Source organism: Anguilla anguilla, chromosome 13 (assembly GCF_013347855.1).
Source record: "Anguilla anguilla isolate fAngAng1 chromosome 13, fAngAng1.pri, whole genome shotgun sequence".
NCBI lineage: Eukaryota > Metazoa > Chordata > Actinopteri > Anguilliformes > Anguillidae > Anguilla > Anguilla anguilla.
The window spans coordinates 18,229,681-18,244,803 of NC_049213.1; the positions used below are offsets into that span (position 1 = coordinate 18,229,681).

Here is a 15,123-nt window from a genome sequence, read left to right on the forward strand (position 1 = left end):
CACTTGTGTTCGGATCACCGAAATGCATTTTAAAACAGGGTATACAGGGTCACTGTTTTCACGAAACCAGACACATAAATAACCCTGCATTCTACCCCGTTAGCATCTTTACCAAACCAGTTTCTACCTCTGGCTCACTTATTTGATATTACCTGTAATAAGAATTAAAATACCCGAGAAAATTGCGTAGGGGACTTATAGTGCGTTAGTTGGACTCATTGGTAAACAAGTTCAGACGAAAAATACAAACAGCATCAACATCACCACCATAAAACCCATCAGTATCTTCCTTCATCTGGTGAATTGGTCACGTTCTGTTCCAGTCACCTTAATCGACTTATTTATTTGAGACTTTTCTGTATTACTGAAAGGAACTTTTAATCAAGGCCGATAGTCGCGAGCTGATTTGTGCGCGTGTTCCTGTAGCGGACGGACGTCTCAATCGACTGATCGCACCTCGCCGTTTATTACCAGCCACGCAGCGCTCCATCAATAAGCAATTAACGGGAAAGGCAGCGAGAACACCGAGGCTAGCGCACTTTGTTTTTTATACTCCCTTTATTAACCGTCGCATGCCGTTGCACCGCTACGAATCGATTTAGACCTAAAAGCTATGCCAGTAAATGCTTGGTTTTTTTTACATCGAACATTTCCGCAGCAAGTTGTTCGACGCGTGTTTCTATCAAATCAGAAAATCTGCTTCCGTGGTTCCTGCTGGGGACTCCTCCCTTCCAGCCTGGTTTTCTGATCAGACGTGGCCCCTTCATCTACACTCGTGAATCCCGACCAGACGCCGCTCGGCCCCATGGCAAGTTACGGCGTCCCGCAGGAAGGAAGTAAAACAGAATTCTCAGGAAGTGTTTTATATATTAATGCAGCAGGCAGAATATCTAATGCCCTCCTGCAAAGAATGTTTGACTGAGAATCAGGAGAAACTCAGTGGCGAGAACCTACCAATGAAATGATCTCGCTCTGGCAGGAAAGCCAGCTGAAAAAAACATATAAATTTCATTTGTCATTTTTCCTTTTTTTAATATATTGGTGGCTTCCAATTGACTTTTTATTCCTCTAATGCCATAATGAGGGTCTTGCGGCTGAAACCAAATGCAAAGCAGGATATTTGTAATGGTGTTAGAGCACTACAGTGTCATACAGCCTACGGGAAAGAACCTGTTCATTGTCTGAGTCCTTTTCCTGTTCCTGCATTCTCTGCCACTGTCTTACTAGTAATTGCGGCCTACTTGGCACATATTGTTTGCCGTGGGGGCTGTTGTGTTGAGAATTGCTTTTCCCAAAGTGTGAGAGTGGGGTTACTCTTAATTTTTTATCCATTCTGAGTGCGTCTCACGCTGACTTGGTCTCATGTTTATGATGTTGCAAGTGGTGGGACGGGGTGCAGATTTCACTGCCCACACCCCCCATGCCCCAGCCCAATGCCACAAAAGTTACAGTTCACCAGCTTTGGAACTGGCAGCGTCTGGCCACAAGGGGCGCCTCCCAAGCATGTTGGCACCGGTCTTGCCCTTAGTGCTCTCTCTCTCTCTCTCTGCCCAAGAGACTCCTGCATCCTCTACTCACAGCAGCCAGCTAATCTACTGTGGATCTGCTCCACTTCCTACACTTCCCAGCCCTTCTCTCTGTCTTTCTCTCTCCTTTAGTATTCTCTCCCGGTCTCCCTCTCTCTCTATCCTGCTCTCTTTCTGAATCTGAAACAGTGTGAGTCTGCTCCATGCAGAGCACATGATTACAGCCAGAAGGAGAAAGCTGGATTGCATCAGGATGAACCTTAAAATTACTCCTTCTCTCTTCTGTCTTTCTTTTTCTTCAGATGGTACACTGATATGAAACCAAATGTCATTTTGACCTTTTTTGACCAGTATTGTTTTGCCTAAATTTTAATACTTCTAATATAGCTCGTATTAGATTGTAAAATCAAATGTGAATCCCTTGTGCGAATTTAAGTGATGTCATTTTCACTTGCATCCTCCACAGCACCTCCTAAGGCCATCTCTGTGGTTGCAGCAGACACCCCTGCCCCGTTCAGTCGGTACCAGGCACAGAACTTCACCCTGATGTGCATCGTATCTGGTGGAAAACCCGAACCAACGGTGAGCCTGTTAAGCAAGCTAATCCATCATGGTTTCCTGTGAAAACAGTTTATGGATGGTGTTATTTAGATGCAGTGTATAATGATAATAATAATAACAATAATAATAATTATTATTATTATTATTTATTTTATTTTTATTTTTATTATTGGGCTAATCGTCATAGGTACATGGTTCTTCAGATGCTCATCTTTTCAAACAATATGACAGCGGTTAATATGACAGCAAGCCAATCAATTAATTTTGTTAGTACATATCTCTTAAGATAATTTCATTTATTGACTTGCAATTTTCACTAATTTGTTCTTTGGATGCCATGGCTGCAGCGACAAAAGCTGTTAATTATCTGACCTTCAATTCTGAGTTAGAGTATAACACTCAGAAGCTCTGTTCACACTGTGACCTATAAAAATAACTATAACAGGGACAATATTGTTTTATCATTGAGCAGCGTCCACACCAGATAATTTATACTTGAAGCTCAACTGTCGTAACAATTTAGGACCAAGAAAACATGTTATTATATATTCTTATAGTTTATACACAGTCATACCGTGTTAAAATGCATAAAGGGACTAGATGACCTCACGCAGGTATTAGATATTGGCGATCACCTGGGTAGTACATGTTTCGAATTGGTTAATTACCAAACAGTATGCCAAGCTTTGAGGTTTGTGACAAGAACACCCATTGGAAGTGGACACATGTGCCAGGGTGCCGGTCTGGGATTGCGTTTCCTCGGTAACATTTTGAAGTTACTCTCTGTACACTGGGCGCGGGATAATAAAGGCCATCTGACTGGAAAAACTGTAGGTTATTTCAGGTTTTGCTGCATCGCCACTCTTTGTGATTGCTTACTTCCTGCTCAGTTGAAATTTGTTACAGTTTCCCTGTAATGCCATTTCTCCTAAAATGTAACATGGAAATTTTTAGTTGGTGTTACATCGCTGGAGTTTTTCAATATGTGTTGTGAGCTCTGACAGACACTTGTGGTCCTCAGTATGCAACTAATCTTTAAAATAGCGATAGCTATGCTCGTTTGCCCAAACATTAAAAGTACCTTGGTTATAGAGGAAGGTAATAGGGTAATATGGAATATTATCTATTGAAAATGTCAGACGTTATCAAAGTTTGCCAGGGTATTGACTAGGTTAGCTAACCTCTGCCTACTATAGCAATTGCTCCCAACTAGCATATTTATTCCCATACATGACTTGCAATTTGCTTCCAAGGCATCTTTCTTTTTAAGTGCATCCTTGAAAGGCTTGTCATTTTTTACAATAAATGACTGGGCTCTTCTCTGATATTAACTTCTCTAAGAAATCATCTATTTTGCAATGAGGATAAATTTGTTTGAAATATCATCCAAGATGACAAACTAGTGCTGACAGTCTGCCACTATCATCTCGAGCACAGTTTGATTTATACTTTTAACTGGTTGAACATATTTTATCATTGGAGAAATATTCTACTAATCTGTGAACTAAACATACTGTTGTATTGTGAACACTGCTATTCAAATGATTTACAATGATTTTGTGGTGTGGTATGAATGACCCTTCTAAATGTCTTACCATTTTTAAATTATGTGATTATTCCAATCAACCTTATTAAAATTGGATTATTACAATCAACCAAATTAAAGTTGTACATACATATGTGCAGTGCCTTTGTACATTTTCATATTGTTGGCACTTAAATCATCCTAAAAAATTGTTTGCAGCTATATTTGGTATTATTATTAAGCCCCTTCAGTATTGTGGTTCTTCAGGACAGGAGCACATATACTGTCCTATATCCTCAGACACTTGTTAATGAAACTTTTTCTGGGCCATTAATCATTATCTGTGGAGGCTCGCTAATGTATTCCAGGTCTATCTCTGCCCCATCTGGACCAATTAGGCGCCAGGTGAGAGGTCAGGGAAAGGTCAATCTGATTTCCACCTCCCCACATTCATCCCTGTCTCCTAAAGAAGTGAACGGGTGCTCATTTAAAATGACATTGTTTACTGAGCCACTGACCATACCACTGACCGTTAACTACTTCTTGCAGATGGTTGACAGTACTCACTCTGCCCTCCCTTAGAGGCGGGGGGAGGGGGGGGGAGGGGGGGAGGGTCGTTCAGACTGCCCCTGTCTTATTAATACTCAAATCTAACTAGGTTGCACAAAGGCACACACAAAGCAAATGAGTGATCATAACATTTCATTACCTGCCAAAAAAAGATGGCCTTAGTCAAGGTGAGCGCAGTTTCACTTCATGATGCCTTCAGCAACCCATTTATATGGCTGAATGTTTTTACTGGGGCAACGGTGGATGAAGTAGCTTGCTCAAGGGCAAAAGGGCAGTTTCAAACCCAGAACCCTCTGGCCCGGCACTGTAATCAATTTTATCACCTTGTGGCATGTTTTTGAGTTTATTACCTGCATTCAATAAATGTGCAACTAAAATACATTTTGACCGAATTTTACAGACATTTCTGACAGTTGTCTTCTCATATGGCAAGAAGCCCTGAAAATGTTTACTGTGGATTGACTGTGTAAATCTTGTGTTTTAAGCTGCTCTGACACGTACTGTAACTGTTGAAGGGAAAATGTGTACTTTGCAAAACACTAACTGTTACCGTTCAGAAGGATGCCCTTGCATGACCTGAAAAAACTGAGGATTAAGATTGGTATGGAAACAAAGCTCCTCAAAGGTTTATTTATTTTTTTTTTTTTTATTTCTGTGACTTATTTACCAATGCAGCATGTGAACTATGAAATGCCTTTACAGCAAACTACTTGACAATTAGACAAGGATCGTCCTAGTTCTTTCAAAGTATGTCCAAGTAATCCTCTCTGTTCAAGGTAAATCATCCCCAATCAGACAAATACCAGATAACAGACTCAATACAGAGGCATTTTAAAGCTTAGGCATTCATAGGAAACATACAATTCATGCAGGGTTGAGTATGGAAGAAAAGGTTTCGGGGGTTAAATACAAAGCTGCGCTGCTGGAGGTGCATTTCTGTGACAGAAAGCTGTCGGTATGTGGAGACATGACAGGATGGAAAAATAAGAAACACTCTCAGTGAACAAAACTCTTACTCTTATGCTCATCGCTTTTCATGGTGACAACTGTAGCACAAATGTGCTTCACCACTAGTATTGCCAGTACTTTATGCTGCTTTGTGTTCCCCCCAAAATGATCATTTGTGCTGCAATGGCTTTAAGATTTAAGAAACATATTTTATGAGCCGTGACGTCACATTCCACTTCTCCAAAGTAACTCCAAATTGCTTCAAAGTAGTCTTGAATGTTTGGGCTAGGCTTGGGGTGTTGAAGGAAACATTTGTGCTATGTTAATTCTTTAGATATCAGACAAAGATTACTGTGTAACTGTATTTAGTGGGTGCTGTTGCTCATTAAAGAAATTACAATTTTTTGCAATAAGTCCTAATGTATTTTTCATTCTTTTTTGGATATAGATAGCTATTTGAGTGGATCTTCAATTCTAGCCTTTAATAGTGATAGTGTAATAGAGCTGAGACATACACTCCTCGTTTAATTTCAGTAGTATTTAAGTTACTTCTGAATGGAACATTATTTGTATGAGTTTAATGTTTGCTTTAGTGCTTGCCTTTTTGTACAAGAGCTTTATATTGATAAGGCCTAATCGTATAAGCTACTTTTGGATTCTTCACAGTTCGATTGAATGTGATGGGCCCATTGGCTGCAATGCAGTGCATTAATGAAATGCAAGTGAAGTGGAGAATACATATTTTGTTTAAAATAGTCAGGTAAACTCGAACATGTGAACAAACAAGTGTTACTACTTCAAATTATAATAAAAAGGGGAGGAAATGCTAATAATAGATCAAGGGTTACTATCCAGCTAAGATCACAGATAATTTATTCCTCTTACCACACACAGGGTATTTATTCCTCTTAATCTTAAACCATCTACTATATAAGTGTATGAGACTGTAAGATGTCCAAGGAAAGTGAAAAATGTGATTCAAGTAATTTACAAAAAATTACTAAACTAAAAAATTTTAGATGGAGGTGAAACCATTTCTAAACTCTTTTACCAATTTAAAGTATTCAGATCCTTGGAACTGTTACAAAACTGTTACTGTATTGTTGACTTAGCTATTCCCATTTTGTTGTCACTTTTGTTTAAATTAATAAAAAGTCAAACTTGCTGTAATCAAAATAGATTTTTCATTGTGCTTTCTGAACATGGCCAATTTCAGAGACTGGCTAACTTTGGTTTTATTCTGTATTTTTTTTATTTTTTAATCAGACAACAGTGCAGAGTTTATTAGTAGTTCCCAGTCTTAAGGCACTCTAACTATAAGGATTGCACAGTAATGTGCTCAAATGTACTCAAAAGAAAAAAACACAAATAAAAGCACAATCTAGATGTGTATTAACACATAAAACAAAGTAGAGGCAATTGCACGGTTTCCTCAGGCAAACCCACCCTCCTCGCTGAAAATGAGTTTCAGAAAACCCAAAAACAGTCCAAATACCATATTCTTCTACTCTGTTTTACATGTTGATAATCATATGGGTAATTATTTATTTTGTTTTATTCTGTTGCTTAAATTTGTGCATGTCTTCTGCACAGCTATTTTAGGTGGGTAGGGCTAATAAACTCTGCTCTCTTTTTTGTTTTAACATATTTTTCATTCTTTGGATATACTGTAGCTATAGCTTTATTGATTGCGTCTTGTATTCCACTACAGTTAGTCAATTCTTTGCTTTTCCTAATTGTATTCTTTAGCAGTTGTGCTGAAACAGACTTCTTTGTCTAATTTTGTTTGTATTTAGGTTTCTCATTAATGTAAAATGAAGTAGTGTAGGCTGGTAAACATCTACTGCCAATTATAATAAAACAGAAAAATGACAAATAACCCAATACTTTAGATTTATATCTCATTAGGATGAAAGAATTGTCCCAGTTTTCCATCTTGACAGCATCATTTTCCCTAAGCGGTTTTTTTGAAGTGGCATAAATCCACATGTGGTATCAGACTTGACAAAATTATAACTTTGCTTATAGCATTTGTGCAGTGTTGTTGAAGAAACCAGCTTATCTGATTGGCCATTATGAAACCAAGCCTCCACCACAGTTCATTCATTCTGCTTAATCAAACGTTTTCATTATGTGTAGTGCTGCAGGTGCACTACAGTCTAGTCACAAAATGACCCAAAAATCAGGCCTTATGCATTTCATGCTATGAGAGAGAGCCATGGATCTCTTGCTGGGGACCACTATCGACCTAGACTGTCTGCTGCTAGATAAGCAAGCTCTGATTGCTCATCTCTTGCCATGAGCTAGTTTTCTGAATTCATAAAGTCTGGCTTCAGTGGGTTGGGTATGTGAGATTGAAAAATTAAAGAATATCTAAGAGGAATCTTTTGTTGCCTTATGAAGGACAGGGGGATATACTCTGATAAAGCTTACGTACAAATTGTTAGAAAAGCAGAAAGCACACCTTGGAAGAAGATAGATATTTACAAAATATAAACATGATCCTGTGTTGAGGGTATTCTACAAAAGTAGTACTCTCTTCCTTTCTCTTATTTCTAGTGGGATGGTAAATGAAATGGTGTCATTCCCCAGGCAATGGCCAGCTCCCAGTGGAGTTTGTATAAAGCGCAGAAGTGCTTTTGCTTTTGGATAGAGAGCATTTCGCTGGAAGGCTGAGGTGCAGTTACCAACGAAATCCAAAAAGAAGCCGAAGCGGAAAGATGCCACAGAGCGAGTCCTCCTAATGCTCTCGTGTCTTGATGATACAAACATTGCGGGTTCCACATGGATTATGTCATTAGCCAGTCGGAACTGGTGATCTGCTGTGGCAGGTCACAGGTGGCCTCATCCCACAAGGGACAGGGTGGATTTGCTCAACACTGTATCGTTTACTTCATATGACACACCTGTTATCTCTCACAGGCGACAAAGATAACATTCTCCCTCAATTGACACTCGCCACCCTGTAGAACTAGTAGTACTATTGACCTTTAGAGGACTGCGTTGTGATTGGTTGAGGGGTACTAAGTACATATGAAGGCACGGGGTACTATTTCTCTGCACAGTAATCAATCATGGTAAATAATAAAGAGCAGATCTTTTTTTGGTGTGTGTGTGTGGGTGCATGCGCGTGTGTGTTTTTATATATAGATAGATACACTTACTTTCACAAAAACAACACAGAGTAATCTCAATATGAAAGAGGACTGCATGCTTGCTTCACCAGCTCTCATTTCACACACTACCACAGAATGCTTAAATTTTAATCCCCCAATAAATGAATTACCTTGTAAAAATTCAGTAGTGCAGTAATTACGTGCCAATTTGTGGAAACAATTAAAAATTAGTGCAAGCCACAAAATATGTGGTGATTATCCGTGTTGTGAAAAGTAGCTCTGCAACACTTTTCTTTTTTTTTTCTTTTTTTTTTCTTTTCCCATTTAAATTCAGTTTTTGTGTTGAAAAGGCCAAGTGTTTGCTTTGGGAAATTGTCTCAATCTTGTGCCACCAGCACAAGCTTTTCAAATAACAGTAATAGCTCCGGTGTCACACCAATCCTGACTCCTTCTGAAAGCAAGCACTTGCTGATTGTAAGGAGGGAGAATGATGAATAATAATGACCACGTTAGGAGATAATTAAGAAAGGGTCGAGACCCAGCTCAGATTTCTAGCTGGTCGTAGCTATAGAAATGATCATCCGTCAGGCAATTGTGTGATGCATCCTGATGGGATTTTTGTTTTTAAAGGGCATTTGGGCAAGGGCAAGGTTATTATCAAGCTTGCAAACAAACTGAATTTTAAATGGAAACCCTGGCTATGTGCAGGGTGCAGGTGCTTTCATTACTGGTTATTAATCGAAAACAAGACATGTTTTGTCCCTCCCAAGTTTCACCAAACTGCCTGAACAGTTTTTGTTAAACTGCCTGGTATGGCTGTTTATGTGGAGAACCACTTTCCATTAAAGTCACGTATAAATGTATATGTGTGGGAATATCCGTGCGTGACGTGTTGGCTGATACAGCATAGAATTATTTCTTGACAAATGCTATTTCTTGACAAGCGTACCACTGTCAGCTACAAGTAGGAATAATGGAATTTCCACTGTGATATGAAAACCCAGATTCAGCCTATTACCATTCAAAATAATAAAAATGGATATGATGGGAACCTGTGACATGCTCCTATATTACTTTAGCTATTCAATTATTGCACTTTTCTTAAACATTTGCTTCAAATAGAACTGTCAGATCCTTTGCCTGTTTGACATAACTAGGGCATTGCTACCACACCGTCTACCAGCATGAAATAATTCTTACCCCTCATCTGCGCTGGATACAAGCGGCTTTACTCGAAATTGCCATCAAGGGGCAGATGATCACAGATCGTTTCTCTGAGAGCATATTTACTTTAAATCGTTGAAAGTCACGTGTAGTGTGTGTTTTACCTTCTAAGCACCATGTGGACCAGTATGGAAACTGGTCATAAGACAGAAATCTCACTGGCTGTATCTGTGACTGGAGATGCGGGAGCGTTTGTCATTCAGTCCTGGCCTGTCGGAAAAGCCAAGCGCCCCAGCTGCTGTACCAGCCGTGAGGTGTTCTTTGTGTTCTTTATTTATCCAGCTGTTGTTGGTCTAACAGAACTACCAAAATAGAATAGTAACCTATTGAGAAATGCATCTGACAATAGAAAATATATTCAAAGGGAAATGGAATTGGAATTGGAATAGGTATTCTTTTTTTTTTGGATTTTGTAGGTGAGGTCCCTTTCTGTTAAATAGGATCTGTAGTGACACCCACTGGTCAGGAGAGGGAGTGCACAATTGATTGGAATATCTCAGCATCACCAAACTGAATGCCCAGTTACAGAAATTGGACAAGTAGTGACACAACTGTGGGAAAGATTGTGAAGTGTGGTTTTTATGCATTCCACAACTTTATCTGTTCCAGAATATTACCTTTTAAATTGAACAAATTGTTGTTTGAAGCCATGTTTTTGTAGATCAAGAGGAAACAGTGGTTTTTATGAATCAGAAAGTGACTCATACAGTCCCCAGGTCATAAATGCATCACTTTAGGGTGCAAAGCAGCACTGCTTTCAGGTCCATGGCTCTCTTCAGGAGATAAACTGGTAGCAAGGAAAAAACAAAGAGCACTGCAAGAGCCCCTGGAACACAGAGCCATAGAAACACTGGGCATACTTTGGTATGACGCAAGTCATTTTGTGGAGCTTACCCCATTGTATTTGTGCAGTGTGAATGCTAGCAACATCAGATGTTCCTGTTTTCCGTTCCTCCCAGTTTTCCGGTTCCCGTTCACTCCCATTCATTTTTGCAACCTTGCCGAAATTAATCGTTTTAAAACACAAACTAACAATGGAGGATAGTAGGTTGATTATGAAATATCCCTTTAAACTGTAGGAGCCCTGGGAACACTGAGCACCAGCAGAACCAATGGAACACAGCCAGCAGTCTTCCCTCAGGTCTTCAGTGTCTGCCATTCCTGTGAACTCAGCCCCAGCAGGGTGCTATACGTCACACTTGTTCACACTCATTACGCATATTTACCAAGCAGAGTGATCCAGTGATCCTCCCTCAGCTAGTGCAACACCAAAGCATGCCTCAACAATCTAGAGGAAAAAATCTCTCTTTCTCTCTCTCTCTCGCTGTATGTGTGTATATATATATATATATATATATAGTATTGTGCAAAAGTCAGTGACCACCCTTTCTTTTATGTACTTTTCAATGAAAAGTACATTTTTAAAAAAAACAGCCATTACATTCAAGTTATTTATTTTTCAGTGACAGAAAATAGTGCAGCAAACATATATTTAACACCAATTACACAGAAACCTCCCCAGCTATGTGCAATATCAATAAAAAATCTTTATTTAGTGTATCCACCCTTTATTACACCTGCAATTCTTTTTGGAGGCTTGCTTTCAGTTTTTCACAGAAATCTTCAGGGATATTTTTCAAGTTTTTTGTAAACACCCTAACATAATCCCAAACATAATCAATGATGTTGAGGTGAGGACTCTGGGGTGGACGGTCCATTGTTCTGAGAACACCAGCAGCTTGATCTTTAGCAGTCTGCTTTGGGTAATTATCATGCTGTAGAATTAATTTGCTTCCAAACAAATGCTGTTTAGAGGGTATTGTATGATATGTTAAGATTTGATTGTATTTATCAGCATTCATGATGCCCTTCAATCAAAACCAAATCACCAACACAAGATGTTGTTATACAACCCAAAACTTGCACTGATCCTCCACCATGCTTGACTGATGGTTGTAGACATGGTTCTGAGTGTCTTTCATTGCTTCAGTGGTGTACATACTGCCTTCTCTTACTTCTTAAAATCTCAAAATTAGACTCATTAGTCTAAAACCCTACTCCACATCTCAGGAGTTCAGTTTCAGTGTACTACTGCAAATCTTTGTCCATTTCCTTTTCTCAGTAGTGGCTTTGTGATGGCTCTACATCCTTTCAGATCCATACCATTGAGTTGTCTGAAGGACTGACAGGACCTCGCCTGGATGTCTTTAGATCTGAAGCAAGAGTGGAGCTTGATGTTTTGTTTTTGTTAAGTACTGTCTTTGTGATGGTGATAGTGGTCTGCCAGTTCTTGCACGGTGTTAGGAGTCCCATTTTCTCCATTTTCTCCCGCAGTAATCTTTTGAACTTCATTTTTGGAATCTCCAGTTTTTTTCACTTATTTTCCTTTGACTTTCACCTTCCTTGTGCAGTTGAATTATCGTATATCTAATCTCAGCGGAAATGTCTCCTTTAACCATTTTTGATGCACATGACAAAGACATCTGCAAGGCAACTAAGGTGTTTGTGTAGTTGCTTGTTTGAATGTTACCTACTTTTGAAGTCACTTTTGCTCTGTGACCCACAGACATCACCGGGACATCACCATTCATTTACTACAAGAAGTAAATGAACACAGTCAAATGTATTGTGAGTGAAATGCAGTGTGTAAAGTAATGACACTGATATTATGGGTATTGAATTCAAATATCCGAAGGTCTCAAAACAAGACTGAGCTGCATTGGGGGGAAAAAATAAAATAAAATACATAAAAACTCAAAATGAGGACAGTGGGGGGGAAAAAGGGAGGGGCACAAACAGCTGTGCCAGTGGCAGTTTTTCTTAATCCCAATTTTAATACAAATAACTGGAGGGCGTGTGTCGAAAAGGGAGCAAATCAGTGGGAATCCTAATACGCAGATTGAAGAATGCGATAGCTCCTGTAATACCAAAAGCAAGCAAGACGAACACAGGCACCAAACAAGGCTGTGACACAGATGTTTCTAAAGTAGTTCACATGCAGGCTGATACAAGAACTAAGCTAGATTTCTCCATGGCTACTTGTCTTTAGATATGCATGTTAATGGTTCTGCTTCTTCACGCTGGTTAGCTCAGCATGCACCATTCAAATGATCTTATTAAGGACAAACATTGTGCTCATTGTAGAGGAGGTATTAAGTGGTAGCAAGTGTAACTATGTGTGGGTTAGCTGAACAGTGGTGCTGTTTGTCCAGTTTGTATCGCTCTGTGAGTGACCTGAATGTGTACCCCTCATAAGGGTTCAGTTCAATAGTAATGAATTCAAATGAGCTTCACTAGTATAGCAAACAGGATAGTGTGGCTAAAACACAGAATGGCAAGACACTGACTCTTCCCCTCTCCCTCCGTAGGTGTACTTTAAGCGGGACGGGGAGCTCATAGACGTTATTCCGTACGCCCAGCCCCCAGCTGCAGGGGAGAGCGGGGGCTCGGCGGGGGTCAGGGGCGCCAGGCCGCTAATCAGCCGCGACCTGGACGACACCAAGATGCAGCGGTCCCTGTCCCTCCTGGACCTGGACGGGAAGGCCGCCCGCTCGTACACGGAGGGCCCCGCCCGCGGCTTCACCCCGGGCGCGCCGGGCTCGGAGCCCAGCCCCGCCACCGAGACCATCCCGGAGACGGTGGTGAGCCGGGAGTTCCCGCGCTGGGTCCAGAGCTCCGACCCGCTCTACTACTTCAGCACGGCCCACCTGCCCCAGAGCGACGGCACGGTGGAGGTGCGCGCCATGCTCACCTGGACGCTCAACCCCCAGCTGGACAACGACGCCCTGTTCAGCTGCGAGGTCAAGCACCCCGCGCTCTCCATGCCCATGCAGGCGGAGGTCACGCTAGGTGAGCACGGGACCGCGACCCCGCCCGACACCTTGGCTCTGAAATGTCCCCTTCCCACACTCCTGCCACTCTCACGCTCATCCCCCAGCCCTCCTGCAGTCAGTCCCCTCCGCCCATCCACATCACTCCACCCCTCCTGCGGCACGTTCCCTTAATGTCAAACCTCGTGTCCCCTCCCCCTTCCCCTCCTATTGTCTCCTTACCCCATAATAACCGCTCCCTCCCATTTGTTTTCCACCTGTATTGTTAGCAGCGCAGCCGTGCTGTTTGATGCTTAATTGTGTTAGTCGGGCAGATTGAAGGTTTTACGCGGAATGCGAAAGGCCTGTGACTGACAGGCGGCTCATTGAGCTGTCTGTCGTTAGATTGAGTTAACTCGCGTGCGTTATTGTAAAAGTCAACCTGAATTAGGGGAATCGAATGAAAATGTTAACACGCTGGCGCGATCGAGCTGTTATGCAGGAACCGCTGTGTCGCCGCCCTCCGATAGGCAGCGGTACTGGACTGCGCCTCTCCTGCTGTTTGCTCGAGTGCGTCTGCAAATGTGAGCTTCGGATATTTCTGCTTAATCAAGGATCTAATTAACTTGTAAAGGGAGGTGAGTGTAAACTTACAGCAATTCGGTAAGATGCTTCCTCCATGGAATACGAAGGGGAGTGCTATTCCACAGAGCCACTGATGTGTTAGCGGCCGTTCAAAAAAAAAACACAGAGGCTGAGGAGAACAAGGATGAATTAAAGGCACTGATTCCATTTCACTCCAAAAATAAGATGGACTCCTGCTGGTCCCATTAAGACGTCAAAGCTCCCAAGTCCCTAGTGAGGAGTCCACAGAGGAAAGGTCAACGATAAAGGTTAGGCATGTTGAGGTTCGTACGATGCAGGAGTTTTTCTGCCGCGCGCGTTCGCTTCCACGCCTCGTCACCGTGGCGCCGTGGGTTTCTTTTCATCTCTCAAACGTGCTTTAATGTCTTTGCCAGGGTAGCTGTCCATCACACTGACAGACAAGGGCACCTCCAACTCCGCAATAGGGGTGCCAATCATCCCAGCTAATCGTAGAGGCATTTCCTGATTCTCTACAAGATGGCATTGCAGTGGAAATGCCGGAGCTAGCCACAACAGTAGGAACAAGTCTCCCTGTTTGAACTACGATGACGAAACCGTACTGGTATATGGAGCAGGCAATGGATTGACGGGCCTGCTGGCTAGTGATCCATGGTAGAGATGGCCCAATCTCTGTCTGCCAGCAGAGCTTGCCCCAGGCTCCTCCACAGCATGGAGGCACATTCTCTTTGCTGTCATTCGGCCCCACAATGCACCGCGTTTCCCCAGAGCGCACTGCACGACAACAGCAAAGCAAAACCAGCGTAGAATATCACCACTGAGGAGAGAAGCCATTTCTCTTCAGCTCCATTAAAATAAAATACCACAGCGGTGGTGTTGGCAAAACATCACACTCGCCGCAGTGGAGCCTAACAGGACAGCATGCTTATTATCTGTGGGAGACTTAAATTTCAACGGGGCTTTGTCTCCATAGCAATTCGCGCCATTCATTTATCAGTAGGTGCCTTCTTTAAAGGGCTGGAGAGAACAGAATTAGACATCCTTATTTTGTTACCTTGAGAATACACAACAGAAAGCTCACTCTCAAGAATACTAAGAATGTGCGTTTGTTTATTTTAATTGGCACACTCTTAAAATTCAAAGCACTCTCAGACCCGGCTGGAGTGAGTTTTAACCTCAGGTGATATGAAGGAGAAGCAGTGGCAGGCCTATTTTCTAACAGACCTTATTCTAAAACCTTA

The 15,123-nt window shown here is 41.6% G+C and overlaps 1 protein-coding gene across 1 annotated transcript in view; it reads left to right on the forward strand.

Annotated features, from left to right (window-relative positions):
* LOC118210492 (immunoglobulin superfamily member 21-like) overlaps positions 1 to 15,123 on the forward strand; it is a 173,585-nt gene that overhangs the window by 146,343 nt on the left and 12,119 nt on the right. Inside the window, exons 5-6 of the mRNA XM_035386694.1 lie at positions 1,993 to 2,108; positions 12,839 to 13,319. Of these exons, the coding sequence (XP_035242585.1) occupies positions 1,993 to 2,108; positions 12,839 to 13,319 (597 nt within the window). The remainder of the gene's footprint in view (positions 1 to 1,992; positions 2,109 to 12,838; positions 13,320 to 15,123) is intronic.